Here is an 18806-nt window from a genome sequence, read left to right as displayed (position 1 = left end):
GCCTTCAAGAGCACCAACAGTTCCTCCCACATCATGCAGCTACCTGAAAGTCATTTAGTATTAACTTATTTTTTAGTCTTTAATCTAGAAGTCAGAAAACCTTCTGCTTAGAAATAATCTTTCTCTTACCTTTTGGTTTTGGAGGACAGCATTTGATGAACTGGAAAATTATGCTGTCTGAACGGACAGTTTCTGTCTGGTAACAGGTCAAGAGATCCTTAAGATTACTAAAACTTCTCTTGGTTCCACTAAGATTATATTCTCCATTCTCATTCTTCGTAATTAAGCAGTGCTTATAATCTGTAGTACTGTCACGCTGCAGAAAAGTTTTCCATTAAAAACAAAATCAATTCATATTTAATGTCTGAAAGCTTATTTAAATGTATAGCACTCTACTAATTAGAGAAAGGATGCTTCAGGAAAATACGATCATAATTTGTTGTTTTGTTCTCACTATGTAATATTGACTTTTCTGAGAAAACATGACTCTACTCCCATCACTGGAACTAGCATGTTGATGCTAGAGAAAAACAAATGTTAATGAAATCAGAAAAGATGGAGCTGAGAAAACAGATAATGGATCCTAGGAAAAATCCTTCAGAGCTATTAATGAAAGCTTATTCACCCTGACATGGGGTTACATCAAAACAAAATTTTGCTGGAAGCAATAGCCCTGATACTTCATGTTTGTTCAGCAGGTATTTGGAGATCTCAGCTGCAGTTCTGCTTTCCTGTCATCTCCAGTACAGCTCTAAGAAAATACTTCCTAATACATATTTTTAATATGCACTGAATTATTTTCACAATGACTCTTGAAAAGATACCACTAAACATTATTAAACAAGATGAGCTCTTATTAATGCTTTTGTGGTCCTGTATTGCAGTACTGCAGCAAATGTTCAAACAAATTCTGCATATAAAAAGCCTTCCAATTACTTGCACAAGACTCAGAAAAATTAAAAAACATAGCAGCAAAATCACTTAAAGACAATGGTAGTCCTCTCTCACAAGCTTCACTCTCAACTTTGCCTCTCTAAGTTTGTTCAGGAACTGGACTCTTTGTCTACAAAATTCCCTACCAAACATACTTCATTGACTGGACATTCCCCCATGCACACATCAGCATTACTCGGTCATTTTCAGAGACGTACCTATCTCTGACAGTATAAGCAAACTCGCTAGCTGTACACCAGCAGGAAAATTCATGTATTACCTTCCCTAGCTAAAAATACAAAGGCTGCTCTGATAATGTAATTCAAGAGAAATCCATTCTTGAAACAAGAACATGCAATTATTTAACAGCAATATTAAAGCATTTTATTATCACTAGCTGCAATGTCAGAGAGAAGAGGTACATCTGGTGCCCTGGCTGCATGAAAACCATATGCATTTCCAGGGTGGCTTTCTCTCTAGCTAACAAAAGATACACTCAGGAGATTTGTTTTGATGTAACAGCTGCCAAAGGGCTGGCCCTGCACTGGGGATGGGACAGAACCCAAACCCAGAGGAACTTGTGAAGAAGGCACTCTTATATCATCAAAGCCTGTACACCAAGCTCAACTAAAAACCTCCAAACTTTAAAAAAACAGAAAACCCATCAAATTGCTCCATCTCCCAAACATTCAGCACAGTTCCAAGATCCATGTCACTACCTCCAGAACTCTGAAGCTCTCTTCCCTCAGCATGTCTTGGTCTCCAAGGTATGCGGTATGTGCATTAGCAATTCTGTACCAACTCTAATGTTTCCCACAAGACCCTAAACCGTCTGACAAAAGTAGCTACAGAATATACATATCAGACAAACATTCTGGAGGGAAAATTCAGAATAATTTACTGAACATCTCAGGCTCCTTAACAAAAATTAAATAGACACTAAGACAGAATACAAACCTCTATAGCAAAGGTAAGGAAGTATTTTTTAAAATCTTTAGGACTGCAGCGAAGGACGTAGAAACCAGTCTGATTACCCGCTTTCTTCAGTTTACTGATAGCAAAGTCCATACTATAGTAAAAAGAAAATGTTTAATATTGCATAACTGCAAAATTCAGATATAAGAGTTTGAGTAATGAGCAATATAAGCAATATCTAATAGAACAACAATTAAAACTTTCAGTTTTGTACAGTTTTTTTTAAGTTAATCTCTTTGCCCTTTATTTTCTAATATATAGGGTGGTTGCTTGTGTAGATAGCAGTGTATTAATTTTTTTATACTAAACCATCACAATTATTTATCCAATAAGAGATGTTAAGGCTAAAAATGTATAGTATCCACAGCTCATGACGTGATTTTCAATATGCATTATGAAAGAAGCCATAATAAAATTGCCTAACAAATAAGCTCAAATTAGCAAAACATTTGTGTGGGTGAGAAAGGTGGGTTTAATCAGAAAAATGGCTAATAAGAAAAAGGAGCTGAAATAAAACAGCATTTGTTATTATAAGAACGAATTTCCTCTTAAACAAGCCTTGCTAGCTCACGATTTCTATCCATATCAAGGAATGATCTTTCCACTTGACCTTTATAACATGTCAAGAAGGCACTGTATTTTACGAAGTGAAAAATAAGAGGAAAATATAAAGCATTTTATGTTACATAAATACAACAACAAAAAAACATTTTAAGATGCCTATCACAGTTCACAGACTACTAAAGCTCATCTTCCAAAAATAATATCCGATTTTCATATTACTAAAAAAAAGATACTTACAAAATTGGCCCATGACAGTTGCTTTGGATATTTTCAAGGACTGATGGTGGTGCTACTTCTTTACAGAGATAATGATGGGCATCCGCTGTTAATCTGTAATATCCATCAATTAATGATACAAAGGAGAGAGCTTCTCTTAATGACTGAAATTCAGCCTCCTGTTCAATTGCCAGAGAACAATGCAGGGCAGGGAGGAAGAGAGAATTTCCATTTTTAATAGGCAACCAAAAATTCAGGGATATGCTAATGCTATAAAAGAAATGCATATATGCACACATTAAAGACATGAATAAAAGCAGTTTTCAACTGATATTTGTACATTCTACCTTCTTATTATCATTCAACAATTGACAGCAATCTTCAATGTTCAAAATCAAATCCAAAACAAACAAAACAGAGAAGCTGTGGATCTCTTATCCCTGGAACAGGCTTTTGAACAATCTGCTCTAATGGACTGTGGCCTGGTCCATGGCAGGGGTGTAGAACCAGATGATCTTTAAAGTCCCTCCCAACTCCAACCATTCCGTGATTCTATGAAATCTGCCATTAAAAAAACAAACCCTTAGTCTAACTAGATGAAACAGCAGAGGAATGCCAATATGAAAGAGCATTTGAAAGGGAAAAACTAGTAGATACAATTCAGCATGCAGTCACTGCCAATGTAGTGTTGTTCTTTTCCATGAAGGAAAACCTTCACCTCTCAAAGATTATATGTCTGCCTCCAAGGAGAAAAGAAAAATCTCCAGGAAAATACCTGGCCTCCTGAGCTGGATCATAGATAAAATACCTATTACTACTATGAAGACAGGTACACCAGATAGGAGCATAGAGAAAAATGGTGTGGTCAAAGAAAAATGGGTATGAAAAACGTTTTATGCACAGTATGATTAACAGATAAAATCAGGGCAAAATTAAATTAATCTCCAACAAAACTAGAGAAGCATTTTCTGGGTCATCCTAGATTTCATTCAGTAGTGTAACCCAATAGAACAGGCTTTAGTATGTGTCTGCCTGTGACTCTAGAGAAATACCTAGTAGCTAAACACAATTATTTGGCAACTTCTTTGCTAGAGAGCAATAATAAAAAGCTGGTGCTTTTGAGTAAATGTTTAGAGTCCTAAACTGCTTTTTAAGATGACCTGGAAACAACTGCAGCCCATGGTGCAGACCATGGTGAGGCAGCTATGCCTCTGTAGCCCATGGTGCAGCAGAGATCACCCTGCAGCTGGTGAAAAACTCCATGTCACAGAAAGGGGATGTACCTCAAAGGAGACTGTGACCCCATGGGAAGCCTACACTGAAACATGCTTGTTGGCAGGACTTGTGGCCCCATGAACCACTACGGAACTATGGAGCACCTCTGTTCATGGAGAACTGCACTTCATGGAAGGGACCAACACTGGAGTAGTTCATGAAGAACTGCAGCCTGTGGAAACAATTTGCATTGGAGAAGTTTATGGAGGACTGTCCATCGTGGGAGGGATCCCTCACTGGAGCAGGGAATGAGTTGAGGAAGACTGAGAGGTGAAGACAGCTGACCATGCCTCCAATTCCCAATCCTCTGCACTGCTGAGGGGATGGAGGTAGAGAATAGGGAATAAAGTTAGCCCATGAAGAAGGAAAGGGGGGAGGGGGGGGGAAACGTTTTTAAGATTTTTTTTTTATTCTCATTACCCTACACTGAATTGATTGGCAACAAATTCAATTAATTTCCCTGAGTCAATTCAGTTTTGTCCATGACAGTTAATAGGTGAGTGATATCCTTATCTTGACCCGCAAGCCTTTTGCTATATTTTCTCTCCTATGTTCAGCTGAAGAGGGGAGCTATTTGAACAAGTTTGGTGGGCACCTGGTGCCCAGCCAGGGTCAGCCCACCCCACAACTCTATGACAGTTATACCTGCAAGAAAGCCTGACTCAAGTTCAAGGCTATAGTTCAAGTAAAAATACTTTTTACATTTGTGTATAAAATACTTTAAGATCTTCTTCAAAGAATTGTACACAGCAAAAGCAATAACATTAATTTTGTCCTGATACTTATTTTGTATCATCATTCTTCAAAGCATTTTGAAGCCTTTTTCAATGTGTTGGTCTCTAGCAGACAGCTTATCAGACACCATGGAAACAGCACACTTGAGAACTGAAACCATGGACTCAGGTTTAAGACTAATAAACAAAACAATCAATCTGTGTACCAGAAATTTTCCTCAGATGTAAATACCTATTTCTATTTCACTCCAAGCACACAGCTTTGAATGCAGAAGACCTTTAGTGTTCTGATATACCCCTTACACTGCTGACATGTTTCTAGTTTTTTCTCATGCTTAATTAACATGGTCATGGATTATACAATACTATGAATAGAACAATCACACAGCCTCTTCAAAGCAGTATCTATTTGAAAGAACAGTAACCAAAGTAAACAGACCAGATTCTTGCTGTCTTGTTTGTGAATGGTGACAATTCTTCTCTCACTGGAGCCTTCCTGGTTCGCTTGCTTAATGCTGACATCAATGATATCAGGAAAATCACAATATGTTTGTAAATCCTGCAGCAAATATTACATAATTTCAGTAATAACATAAATGGCAATTAAAAAGCTTCATCTATTTGCAGTATTGGAACTCCTACAAATCTGAATTCTTAAGTCAGCAACAAAGAGGGTTATAAAACCTTAAATATGCCATTACAAGCAAATAAAGGATTTTTTTCTATATGAAATCATCACTAAGAACATAAATTAAAGAACAGAGATCCAGGAACTGTGAACAGAAATACCCACATATGGGTTTAGGCTTTTATAATTGCAGATATTTTTCACTCTGTAGTATTTTGTGAACAGTGGAATGTTTTGATTATTTTTTGAGATTTTTTTCTTGCTTTGGTTTTGGTTTGGATTTCATTTTGGTAAGCTTATTATTGGCATCCTGATTAAACAGGTTTAGAAAGTCTGTTAACAATACAAAATGTCATGATTTCATTCAGAGTGATACAAGCTGCAAAATCTGCAGTTGGAATGAAGAAAAATAGAGGAAAAGCTTGTCCTCTCAGTCCTATCTACTCGTTCATCTAGTTGTTAAAAATGCAAATTTGCAAAATAAATTTTTTTACAATCTACTCATATGTTTTTACATACAATAGAAATAAAACTCTTTTTTCAGTTCAATATATAAATAACAAGTTATCAGTAAAGTTTACTGGAATGAGTTATGATCATGTTTACAAGCCATATTAATTCATTTGGTTTACAAAACCAACTTCATAAATAGTTTCTTTACCAGTGAAAATGTATGCAGAGCCTGTCAATAAGAGAATGATAATATTTTTAATTATGAAAAAATAATTTGGCAATCTTTATTAAAAAATATTATTTCTTCAAACACTACTCTTACTAAAGGCTTAGTTGCCAAACCCAAACAGCATAGTATGCATACATTTTGTACACCTAAAACTGGAAATTGCAAAATCTGACATTAATGATAGGTCCTGCCAGAGCAACTGGTACTCACAGGAAAATTAGGGAAGGCAGAGGACTGATATGTAACAACTATAAATGAGGTAACTGTCAATCTACAAATAGTCTAAGAACACCACATTTCAAAAAATAAAGGCATGTAATCAGATTCACTTTTTGCTAAGTATTTAAAAAACACAAGCGCGTAGCATTCTTTACAAATTATTACAGCACACAGTAAAAATACAACCTTTTGTAGTTTGGTCTTGTCTGCTATATATTATGAATCAAAATTACCAAACCAATGTGATTATTCTGAAAAATTCACATATAGTCCACTTTGCCTTTACTTTTATCTTTGGAAAACTCCCACATTCCATTGCTTTGAGTTTCTACATTGCTTTGAGTTTCTATCAGTTTTTTGTGAACTCAACATAATGAACAGTCGTGATGGGAAATCTCACACACACGCACAAAACAATACCAGCAAATAAAAATGGAGCAGTACGTGATTACCAGCACTTACAGGAACCATTAAGCACCTAATTCTGAACAAAGACTATATGGACTCCACAGTCACACTGATGTCATTTTAAATTTGCTGAGACACTGGTAGGTGTCTAACTGCAGCAGGAAAGAGGTATAGGGGAATTTGTTATTTGGAGACCTTACATCCCTGCTTTCAAAGAGAATTTGGGGAAATTCTGCATTTTATCTACACCTGGGGGCATGGTCATTACATTTGCAGATTTTTTATATATCAGGCAGAGAAGTATTACACAACTTTTTTCTAGTATTTCAATAAAATCTAATTTTAAAATCTTGCACTGTAAAAGTCAATATAGTTCTGTGGTCCTCAGCCATATGGAAGTTGTATTATTGTGAAGTAAAATTTCTTACCAAATTTGCTTGAGGTAAACCAGAACTTCTAAAACAAACTTACTACTGTGTTCCATAACAAACTGCACAGTTATTAAATAACTTTTAAAAATTACCTTCTCTCCAAGTGTCTCACAGTCTTTAAGTTTTCCCCTTGAACACTGAATTCCACCATTTCCAGTTATTACAACGGTTGCAAAACTTTCCTCTCCAGAAGGACCTCCACCAGGTTCTTTTACTTCAAAAACCTCTGAATAGAAGGCAGGCTGAAGGGTTTCCAGATTTATGAGATACTTAAGTTTCAAGTTTCTGGCAGTAGCTTTGCATTGGCCAAACTGTTGTATAAATTTGCGGAACCTGTACCTTATTCTTTTTCGTGTCAAAATGTGGTAGTCTTGGATTTTTGCTCGCACACACTTAGGTAAAAACATTTTGTAGCTGTGAATACATAACCAGACAAAAAAAGCTACTAATTTTATCAATTAAATACAGCAAAGATAATTAGTTCTGTGCTAAACAAGTCAACATTGAAAACACCTTTTCCTCCAAATATTCCAATTATTTTTTCAACCCTAGGATAACAAAGATCCTGTCTCAGATCTGTAGTATGTTCTTTCAAATAAGGCCCCCTGTTTCCCTGTTTTTTTCATTTTTCCCTCACTGAATTGCAACACAAACAACATAATCCATTTTCCATAAATTCAAAGTGGTAAGGCACTGGTAAGGCAGCAGAAGTTACAAAATTGCTTTGTTTGGTGTAGAAATTGTAAAGAGGATACTGCATGGCAACTACATGGATAAAGGACAGATTTCCTGGCTGAAAACACAGGTGGTAGAATACAACACTTTGGTTGGCTGTCACTGAAGTTTCTATGTCAGAGAGAACTAACTCAGCTGGAGTAGAAACTGATAGGATTGATACATCCAAGTGAATTGGTGAACTCAAGAATGTTTAGCATAGATCTGCCCAAGATGGTTAACAGCCTGGAGCATATGACAGGACAGAAGAGGCAAATGGGAACTTGATTTGTTCAGCTTGGAGAAAAGAAGGCTCTAGTATGGTGTTCTACTAATTGTCATCTAATAATGTGAAAGGACAAGAGAGGATTATCAGTATCACAGAGGAGACTGATTAGGTACAGAAAAAGTCTTTCACAATGACCATGGTTATGGACAGGACACAGCTGCACAGAGATAAAGGGGAATCTCTACATCTGGACATTTTCAGAACTTGACTTGATGAGGCCCTGAGTCACTTCCTGCAACTTTGAATTAGGCCCTGACAGGAACAAGAGCTTGGATCTGATGACATCCAGAAGGTGTCTCACCCAAAATTACTGCTTATGTATTTTCTCACATAAGAAGCTGCTGCCTTTCCTCTCATTAAGAGAGTCAAATCCATGTATCCAAATCATGAATGGCCATCATGACAGAAATTCTACATTAACTTCTAGTTTACATAATAGGTAAAATTATGTTACTATTAGAATACATCAACTGCCAACAGCTGAACACCTCCTCCTAGACATTAACGTGTAAAAATACAGCCTTTAGGCATCAGATGTGAAACAGCTACAAATTAAGAGAATCACCTGACTGAATTGTAAATAGCCATTGGGGTTTGGTCCTTTTCTTTGGCCACTCTCATCATATCTAGAACAGCCATTCCAAGGCATTCTTCTTGTGTTTCATGAGTAACCGGCATCTGTACCCATCCATCCAAAAAATCAGCTCGCCACTGAGAAAGAATACAAGAAAGCAAATGAAAACTGGTGCACCGCTGCTTAGCAAGAAGAGAGGTTTGTGGTACAGTTGTTGGGGGAAGCTGTTGCTGTTGTTTGATTGCTTATGTTTGGTTTGTTTAGGGGCTTTTATTGGCTTGGTTTTTGAAAGACTGAATGACCTACTTCATCCACAAAAAGATGTACTTATTCATAAGGAATACCAGCTGCTATCATGATTAGAAGCACTGTTTTGAACTTCATCTCTCCAAACACACAATAGGACATGGAATTTAATTTCCAGCTTGAGAGGGCTTCAAGCTTTCAAGAGCCTAGAGAGTTACTAGGAGAAGATGGAAAGGGAATAAATACTAATAACCTTTACCAATCTGCATGTAAAAGGAAGCGAGCAAAACATACCTGTGCGAATAGATACGACATGACAACATCATCAAGGACAGGGCTTTCTGCACCACGAATAATCCCATACCGGTATGCTCTGTTGCTGCCACTGCAATACCAGTGGGGAAAATAAAACCTAGTAGGAAATTAAATTTAAGCAAACATCAATAAACAGGCATTTTGGTTACCAACATCAGACATTATTGCTCTCATATACATGCAACTAGTTCTGCTGATCTGGAGGACCATTATGAAATCCCAGTTACTCAATGAAGACTTCAGATACAGGTCTTGATGTTTTAAAGTACTACAATATTTAAGCAGTGTGATAAACTGTACTGATAGAAATAAGAACCTTTGCAAAGTTATTCGCACTAATAGGAATAGAAAATTTTATTAGTGTCTTCTAGTTTCTTTTTAAACAGTTCCTAAAAAACACTCCGATCAAATCACATAATGTAAATAAATTAAGCAATTTACAAAAGGAAAACTGTGACTACAGTTTTAGCTGTCCACATTCAATTACAAGGTTAGGGAAAAATTGTTGTATTGCAGAAACATGCCTGACTACGCAGGACAATTACTCTCCATTTCGGAAACTGCCACTTATTTCAAACAGGCAAGCACAGAGGAGATGAGAGGTATCATTATTAAGAAAGGTATTGTTTTTACTTCTAGCATGTTGTTATTGTTTCTGCAATCTAACACTGGTAAATATATGGGAGAGAGAAAATTAATAAAGTACATAATTCAAATCACTCCCATATTTTCGATTCTTTCTCCTCCCTGTCTTCCAGAAAATGTCAGCGATCTGTCCATAATTTCTAAGAGAAACTACAGTCCAACTAAATATCACACTGGTTGTGTTTTCTCACACCATCTTGTTTTACCAAGAAAAGTATACAACATTTTATTTAGATTACCTTATCCGGTAAATTAGGATGAGTCTGGTTGTTTCATCTACGTGAAAGATGTGATTTGGGGGATACCACATTCTGTCTGTTTCACTCATGAGTGCAAACATGTTATGATACATTGGCATGATACCTACATGAAGAACAGAGAAGCAAACATCAATACAAAACTGTTTACACAAAATACTAAAAAATATTGTGGGTTAAAAGTAGCAAGTTGCCACAGTCCTCTACTACTATCAGCAACAGGTATCAGAATTGCCAACAACACGGCAATCTAACCCCATAACCTGCAGGTTGTTTTGCTGGTTAAGTTTCTCATGCTTCCTTTATGTTCTCTGACTGAGTACTCTGTTCACCTTTTGTCGTCACTGTTAGAGTCCAAGATTTTCTCTATATGGCATTTAATAAAATGTGTTCTTAGCCACTTTGTTTAGAAACAGCTTACAACAGTAGATTTTTTTCCTTGCCTTTCCAAAATCAGATAATTTAATTTGAACATAGATTTTAATATTAAGCATTGGTTTTAAGACATAAGATTGATTAAAAATTAGAAGTACAGCAAAACAAAGTTATAATGACTAGGACAACCACCAGCCACTTCCATCTTAGTGACTCCATTTAGAACAAACCCAAACATATATTGCTAAAATAAAACAGAACTGGAAAATATCCCTTAACTTTGAATTATGCTAACAGTAACTGACAAAAAATCCTACGTAATCAGACACTATAAAAATCAGCTGAAAATCAACTCTTCAGCAGCATCCAAATTTTAATTTGACTTTGACACTCCCAGTTGAAACACAGCCTACAACTCAGCATTGTAGTGTGCTGCAGTGTTATGCATCCATGCGATGCCAGTATTAGATGTGGAAAACAGATTTGCCTGAAAGGTGTCACCACAAAAGGATGAGCTGCAAGTACTGATACACATATTGTGAAGACAGAAAGAGACACAGGTCAAAAGGCTAGGAAGTAGGATGAAAAATTAAAATGTCAAAGTCACAGTAGGTCACATCTAAAGAAAATTTTACATTAAAGCAATTCTTTGAGGTAAGAAGGCAAAAAAACCTAATGGACAAAATAACAGGTAAAGTCAATAAAAGCAACTTAATATGATGTTAAGAGACAAAAGATTCTGGGAAAAGGCCAAGTAACCACACCCTTGCTCAGACTTAGAATGAAGTAATTTAAATTCTCACAAGAAACCAGGAGAAAGAAAAATCCTCTATTTCTTTCTGTTCTGAACAACATCTAGGTAATTACTGAAAGGGGCAGACCCCACATTTCTTTCATCACATCTAAACTGAATGCAAGACAATCAGAAGAAACAACCAATCAACTCCACATATAAAATCACCTAACTTCTTGGAATAGAACATATTTCAGTCTTAAACAACAACTAGCTTAATAAGTTTGATATAAAAAGGGTTTGCTTCTATAGGGGTCCAGTGAGAAGGCTAAGAACTAGAGTTCTGTTGTATACTTGTAAAGATTAAACTGCTGAAATCTGTAGGCTAATCATCTGACACCTTCTTAAACCAAAGCTCTACAAAACATACCAGAATTGCAGGTCTTAACACGTGATTTTTTATCAAAAGGAGTCACAGACTTACAGGAAACTAGGGAAAAGGAAAGCATTCTGTAAAGCAATGAAAGGGAAACCAAAACTACACAAATCTCCCACAGGAATAAAACTGAAGGGATAAGTAACTGAAAGATTGGCTGCAATTCTAAAAGTTGCAAATTTATGGTGCAATATGACGTATTTGATCCATCCAAGTTTTAAGAACATTTTTACAGAGTTAAGAAGAAAGTTACCCCATGCTATTAAACATGACTCTCGTTTGATATGTAAAGTGAGATGAACTATACTACATTTCAGTTGTCCATAAAGCAGTAAGTTAGCAGTTTTAAGGCCAAGTGGTGTCTGTATCCCAAACAATTCCAGACCAGTTGCAGTATCATGTACATGAGAATCACCAGCCTGTTCCACGGCTCTTGCCAGTTGCTAAACAACATTCAGGGCAATGCTGAATATTTCCTATACAGCCAGTGAGACCTACCTGGTCTCCTTAATGCAATTACCCAAACTACTAACCATCCATGTATACTTACTGAACAACATTTCAAAACCATATGTTTAAATTCAAATGCTAAGTTGCTGCATTTGACCAAATATATTACAGACACCACAATCACCACGCCACCTCACAGCTCAAAAAATCCCACAGATATTTCAAGACTGTATCACTGCCATTCTGAAACTTTAACCAAGACATGACTGTGGTACACCCTCTACAAGTCAGAAATATTCATATTAAGCCCTCCCCACCACTGTCTATGAAAAGTATACTGTGCACTCTTCCAACCCTCATACTTTGGCATTTATAGCTCTGAATACTGACTTGCACCATTCACTGGGAGTACTTAAAGACACTGAGATCATGCATATTTTTCAAGAAAGGGAGTTTCATTTTTTTATCCCTTCCCCTTAAGAACTATTCAATTGCTTTGCTACACTTAATGCTCAACAATTATAAAACAGAGCAAATCCCTTTATTAAACAGAGTCTTGAAAATTGTCCACAAAAATCTGACGAAAGCAAAGAGGCAAGAAACTTCTCTTTTCATGTAATTCTTACCACTAATACCAACTGCAGGGCTTTTCAAGGGATAACTGCAGTACTTAAATGTTTTCTCTAGAAACAATGAAAATCGAAAAACTGGCATGGGGAATAAAAGTCTCCTGCTGAAGCCTAGACACACCAACAATAGAAAAATCTTGAAAATGTTTTTTTCTCCATTTTTCAATGGAGAAATGTTCTTTTCAACACAAGTAAAATCATAAAAGCCATTCACAGCAGGTACTGAAAACCCTCTCCTGGATTTTTGCACTGCATTAACCATTCCATCAGCTCAATATGTGAGGAACTAGGAGAGACGATAGTGACTCAGACTTAATTAATCAGAATTTTCTCTGCTTTGCTTCTCCAGCAAGGGCTATCAAATAAATCTTCTGGACTATTGCAATGAAAATATCTCTTTATAATTTCTTTATTTATTACATAAGACTAAAGAAAGAAGCCTTGTACTAAACAGTCAAGTAACATCACAAAAGACTACAACACAGCATAAGTTTATACTTTGATCTTCTGCTTGAAGCCTAAAACCCCGGATTCTTCTTTTCCTCATTATGATTTTAGAGTTCCACATTCAGACAACTCTCACTACTTCATTTATACTGAGGCAGCTAAGAAAATGCAGTTTTTTCTGTATCTCCTCCTTTGGTGGCACTAGGAACCCTTTCTCCTACACAGTGTATTTTTATAAGGTAATGTCCCTCCTCTAAGTAAATAAAAAATAAAAACCAGGAAGTGAAAATCACAAAAAGCCATGACACCATGTGAAAGCCATGCAGAGTCTGCAATAGAAATACTGTCATATGAAACTCTCAACTCAAGCACTAAGTCATTAAATAGAAAAATATGAAAGCAATAGTTGAATGATTTAAAACTATTTTAAAAATCTCAAATTTTCCACATAAAAAGTCTAATACATACATTAGTTCTCACACAATTCGAAGCAAACTACTCAAAACTTAGGTAGCCTTGCATACCAGATAGAAATTTGCTTGCCTTTTCTGACATAAAAATAGTATCTCGCATTCATCATTCATATAAACTGGAGGATTACCAAATCCTTAACAGCACATTCATGTCACTATCCTGTCAACAAAATGCTTTCTGAATAGTCAATCATTGCTTATATTTCTTTTCCTGGAAGAAGAGAACTGCCCAGAGTTCTGATTCATTCATCCCCCAGCTAGTGTGGGAGAGCAGGGGGTTGCATGTTCTGAGTGGATTTTCAGGAAAGGCTATCACCTAAAGGAAGATAAATAAAGAAAAACTGAACAACACCACCACCTCACAGAAACAGCCAAACACACACTCACACACACAAAAAACCCCCAAAAAACCAAAAAAAACCCACTAAACAAAAAAAGCAACCCTCAGGGGACAGTTTTACTCAAAGATAACTCTGAGTCGTGTCTGAGCCCTGAGTCATGTCAATTCTGGAAATCCAGCATGCTAGGGAAAATCTGCCTAGAATTCCCTTTTTAGCAGCATGGAATCTCTTCTGAAGCATAAAAGCAAAGAGCTACTACAAATCATCACATTATGCAATGCAGTCTCTCGCTTGAAAAGATTTAATTGATTGCAAATACTGCCACCACTTGTCACATTAAATGTTTTGAAATAACGTTCTTACTTACAATTAAAAATTCTCTTCAATAGTTTTCCAAGAGAGATAAAGATTTTTCAAGGACAGTACCATGGAAATTCCAACATTATTTGCAATTCAGATGGGTGAGAATTAAAATGAAGATACACCTAACAAAGATTCTGCAAGCTCTAGAATGTTTTCTCTAATATATTTCATTTCCATCATCACAGCTCTTCTAATACCACTTTCCCCTTCAGGCTGAGAGCAGTATCTTTTCTTAAATTTGGTGTGACATTTCTAATATTTTGAATGGCAAATAACTAGCTAACATGCAAGAACTGAATCATGACTGACTCATCAACTTAAATTTCATTTCAAGACACCTTATTTATTTTTGCATTTCTGTTTGGAAAATGTGATAGTCACTTTTATGTACAGTTTTCCTTATAAAAAATACAAACCCACATGTTTATATTTATTATGTTTGTCCCAGACCAAAAAATAGTTTTAAAATAACGTTTTAAAAGGCTCAGTTTTTGCACACGTGTAGCAAATGGCAGAATAAGATTTAGACCGATTAATGTTTTTATAGCCAACACATACCAGATATAATAGATCGAATGTCAAGTTAGCAGCAACTGGAAAATCTTCAATTGTTTGAAGAGTATGTAACAAGACTCTCCTTAACTGCTGATGTTTGCCTAGATCCATCCTGCCTGCCACCAACAGCAGTCATACCTGGATGTAATCAGCTCTGATATCAAAAGATCTATCAGTTGTTTAGATTACAAAATTCACTAACAATTACCAAATTTGTTCTATTTCTGTTTTGCTTCTACCCAAATCACTGCCTTCTTAATGAAGTATTCTGACTCATAGCTTACTCCTGAAAAATGAGTCTTGCCAACATAAACATTATTTGACTGTAAGGATATGTGTTCTGCTGTACAACCACAAAATGCTCTCAGAAAAAAAGAAAACCAAAAAATAAGAAGCAATGTAGCAATGTCTCATGATTTAAGCACTGATAGCAGCCATGAAAGAGAAAAAAAAGAACAAAAAGACAGTCACTTTCACTCAAGAGATTACAGGAATGCATTTGTTTTGTTAAAAAAATCAATGTACTTTTGCAAAGAAAGAAAGAAAGATGCATGCCCAAAATGGCATATTTTACTACATATTTCAGCCCTGGTATATGCTAGACTCTGGGTAAATACAACAATTCAAAGGTATTCTGAGATATTAATGTATTATTTATTTATTTAAAATATACCATATAGTTACACATTTTATTTCCTAAACTATTATGAAGAACATTAACCACACACACAAGCATTCATGTTATATCTAATAGAACAGTTTTCTTTTGCAAAGTGATTAAGCATGTATAATATACAATACATGCATAAGTTTCAGGACCAATCTGTTTTGCAGGGCTGTGCCAGAAAGTAATTCAAGCCATTCACAGTTCCTGCTATGATTTAACTATTCAAGCTATATCTCAGCTCAATGACAGAAGACTTTCAGTTACAGGATGGTATACCCTTAAATTATTTGAAAAAATATGGCAGCCACCCAATTCAGCCTCATAACCATTCTAACAGAAACAGTTTTACAGTCTGGCGCTGATTACTTCTGAAAGAACAGAGAAATTACCATTTTAGTCTAAATGCCACCATTTTGATGAGCTTTGGATTGTTAAAAACCTTCTTATATGAAGCTGGATTTCACTGCTTCATTAGATAAACTGTTTGGTATATACTTACCACAGGCTTTACAGGCAACAGCACAAATCTCTTCTGCAACATATTCTCCAGCTGAAAATTGAAGGTAATCTCCTTCTGTCTTCCCAGGAGAATGATAAAGGTAGACTTGAAGCAATGGTTCTGTCTGCTTGGGTGCACTGCTGTTCCCATGGATGTCACCATTCTGGTGGACAGTAGAAGTTGCTGCACTTTCCATATTTGTCATTGTAAGACAAGCCATAGTTTGTTTCGGTTCTGTTCAGAGCATCTGCCTGAAAGAAATGTAAGAAATACTTCTTGACTAACTATACTTGGTTTTCTTTGTAATATTTGCATTTAGTGACAGCACTGTTCTGACACTGAAAAAACATTAAAATTTAAAGAGAAGAGAACAGCTTAGGTGATTTATGAAAAGCTAAGTCTCTTTTATCTGCTACATAGCCCTAGAGGAAAAGTAACTGGCAGTATTACAGGAAAAAACAAAACATTAACTGGGAATCCAGCTAGAGGATTATCACTTTTCACTGGATTTTAAGACAGCATGTGCTCACTTGCCGCATGTTAATTAAACCTGAAAGCCAAAAGAATTGCTTTAATGAGATATGAACAAGTAATTTTATTCTCAATTTAAACTCCGAAGACAAAATAACTAGTTGGGTCACAAACTAGCACTGATTAAGAGAAGGATAGAAACAGCACTTCGCAGCTGAGTTTTCATTGTAAGCAGATACTTTAAAAAACAGGTGCTAACTGAGATGAAAATCTAGAAGACTTGGTTTGTACCTAGGAATGGAAGATCTTCCAAAACCACCTTATTTCAAAAAAAAATCATTTAATCTGCTCTCAAAAAACCAGTTCTCTCTGATAAAGTAAACAAAGAAAAGACCAATAATGTAATAATGAAGACGAATAATGTAATAAATAACCGGAGATATATCTGATAATGACAAAAAGATTTAAAAATATGAGATTAGATAGCATATTCCAAAAGCTTCTTGAAGATTATCTTTACTTCTCCGTGACTGTATCATGATTTTAATCTGTATAATTCATGCTTGAGACAAAAATCTTAGATCACAGTCTAAAAGCTTGCTTTTATTAGAAGTGATTCCAAGTGGCGATCACCTGAAATTCTGCATTTCATATTCTGAAAATGCAGAATAGGTCTAAACAAGTCAATTATAAAGATTAAATTCTTTTAGAATCAAAGAATGGTTTGGGCCACAATAAGGTCACCCTCATGTCTCCTTGTCTTTAAGGTGAACAACCCCAGCTGTGTCAGTCCTTCCTCATAGAAGAAGCACTCTAGCATTCTGACGGTTTTTGTCGCCCTTTTCCAGACTCACTCCTACTGTGCTAGGGGCCCCAGAGCTGGACACAGGACCCCAAGTGTAATCTCACAAAGGTACAGCAGAGAAGTTGAGGAGAATCACACCACTTGACCTGCTGGCAATGCTTCTTTTTATATGATGAAAGTGGTTTTCTGTGGTGCAAGTGCACACTACCAGCTCACATCTCATTTCTTTATCTACCAGGATCCCCAAGTCCTCATCCATAGGGCTGCTCACAAATCAATTCATCCTCCAGCCCGTACCAATCCGGGAGATTGCTCTAACCCAGATGCAAGACCAGGTGCACTTGGCCTTGTTGAGTTTATGAGTTTCCCATGACTCACTTCTCAAGTCTGTCAAGGTGCTGCTGGATGGTGTCCCTTCCCTCAATCCTTCAGCTGTACTAGCCAGCTTGATGACATTCCCAAACTCACTAAGGGTCTGCATGTTGCTGCTGAAGAGATCAAATCTTTAATAAAGATACTGTACTTGAAAATGTAAATGTTTAAGTTAAAAATATGTTTAGTGTTTTGCACAGGTATATGGGTGTTACATTCTTAAAGAATTATTTTCAACAGCTTTTATTTGTATTGAACTATGTTGCTTATCATAAAAGAGCTGTTTGGAACATGTTTTGAGTTGTTTGTTTAAATTCTTCTGTTCCTAACACCAACTACTTAAGAAAAGATGAGAGTATGAATATTCACTATTGTGAACTAAAGATTATGTGTGCTATGGAAACCACAACACATTTCACTAATTCTGGGGGAAAGATAAAAGAAAAAAAATACCATCACCAAGTGAAAAATGTACCCTTTTACTTCCCAAACTAAGCAACACAAAGAATCAGTGTATCATAGATATACAAATATGAATGGCTAGATGCAAATGTCATTCACCACATTCCTTAGGCCCTTATGTAGAGGATATATGGATTCCCTATGCCTCATTTACAGAGCCAGCCACCTTCAACTGAGAAGATATGTGCTTTTAGCTCTTAAGGTAGCACAGGTAACAAGTATATGTTTAAGGAGAAAAAGTATCCCTCTTAATTCAACAAGGGATTACTGTTTTTTAGAAGAAAATAACAACCACATGACTAGAAACATTATATTTAAAGATTTCTCACTACTTCCATCAACATTATGCAAAATGTAATATTTGTGTTCTACAACTTGCTTTTATAAAACATTCACAGCTTCAACCCACAGTTTTAATCTCCACAGGGGGCCATCTTTAATTACTACAGCAGTTTTCACAAAATATTCCAATATCAACCCTCTGTTTGCTCAAACCTTGACCTGAACTGACAGATCTTTCCATCTTGATCACTTGGCTTTATATCTATCCAATACTGAACAGAAATATTCACAAGTGCATGTGTTTGTGCCTGCCTCTCCTTCATAAAGTCTGTGCATTTACA

The 18806-nt window shown here is 36.1% G+C and overlaps 1 protein-coding gene across 10 annotated transcripts in view; it reads right to left on the bottom strand.

The window, feature by feature from the left end:
* The window catches only part of JAK2 (Janus kinase 2), a 94890-nt gene that overhangs the window by 35520 nt on the left and 40564 nt on the right, over positions 1 to 18806 (bottom strand). For 9 of the 10 annotated variants that reach the window (XM_033085548.1, XM_033085545.1, XM_033085550.1 and 6 more), the window contains 9 exons: positions 16074 to 16324; positions 10088 to 10211; positions 9183 to 9300; positions 8634 to 8779; positions 7158 to 7479; positions 5137 to 5256; positions 2710 to 2867; positions 1891 to 2002; positions 130 to 316 (listed from right to left, as the gene is read on the bottom strand). In XM_033085548.1, the coding sequence (XP_032941439.1) occupies positions 130 to 316; positions 1891 to 2002; positions 2710 to 2867; positions 5137 to 5256; positions 7158 to 7479; positions 8634 to 8779; positions 9183 to 9300; positions 10088 to 10211; positions 16074 to 16293 (1507 nt within the window). In that variant the 5' untranslated portion in view covers positions 16294 to 16324. Of the gene's footprint in view, positions 1 to 129; positions 317 to 1890; positions 2003 to 2709; positions 2868 to 5136; positions 5257 to 7157; positions 7480 to 8633; positions 8780 to 9182; positions 9301 to 10087; positions 10212 to 16073; positions 16325 to 17727; positions 17747 to 18806 lie in introns of those variants that run through there. The other variant, XM_042780157.1, reaches the window with a different exon arrangement.

Source organism: Catharus ustulatus, chromosome Z, assembly GCF_009819885.2.
Source record: "Catharus ustulatus isolate bCatUst1 chromosome Z, bCatUst1.pri.v2, whole genome shotgun sequence".
In the NCBI taxonomy this organism is placed as follows: Eukaryota; Metazoa; Chordata; class Aves; order Passeriformes; family Turdidae; genus Catharus; species Catharus ustulatus.
The sequence above is the reverse complement of the archived record's forward strand: the minus strand, read 5'-3'. Positions and strand labels throughout refer to the sequence as shown.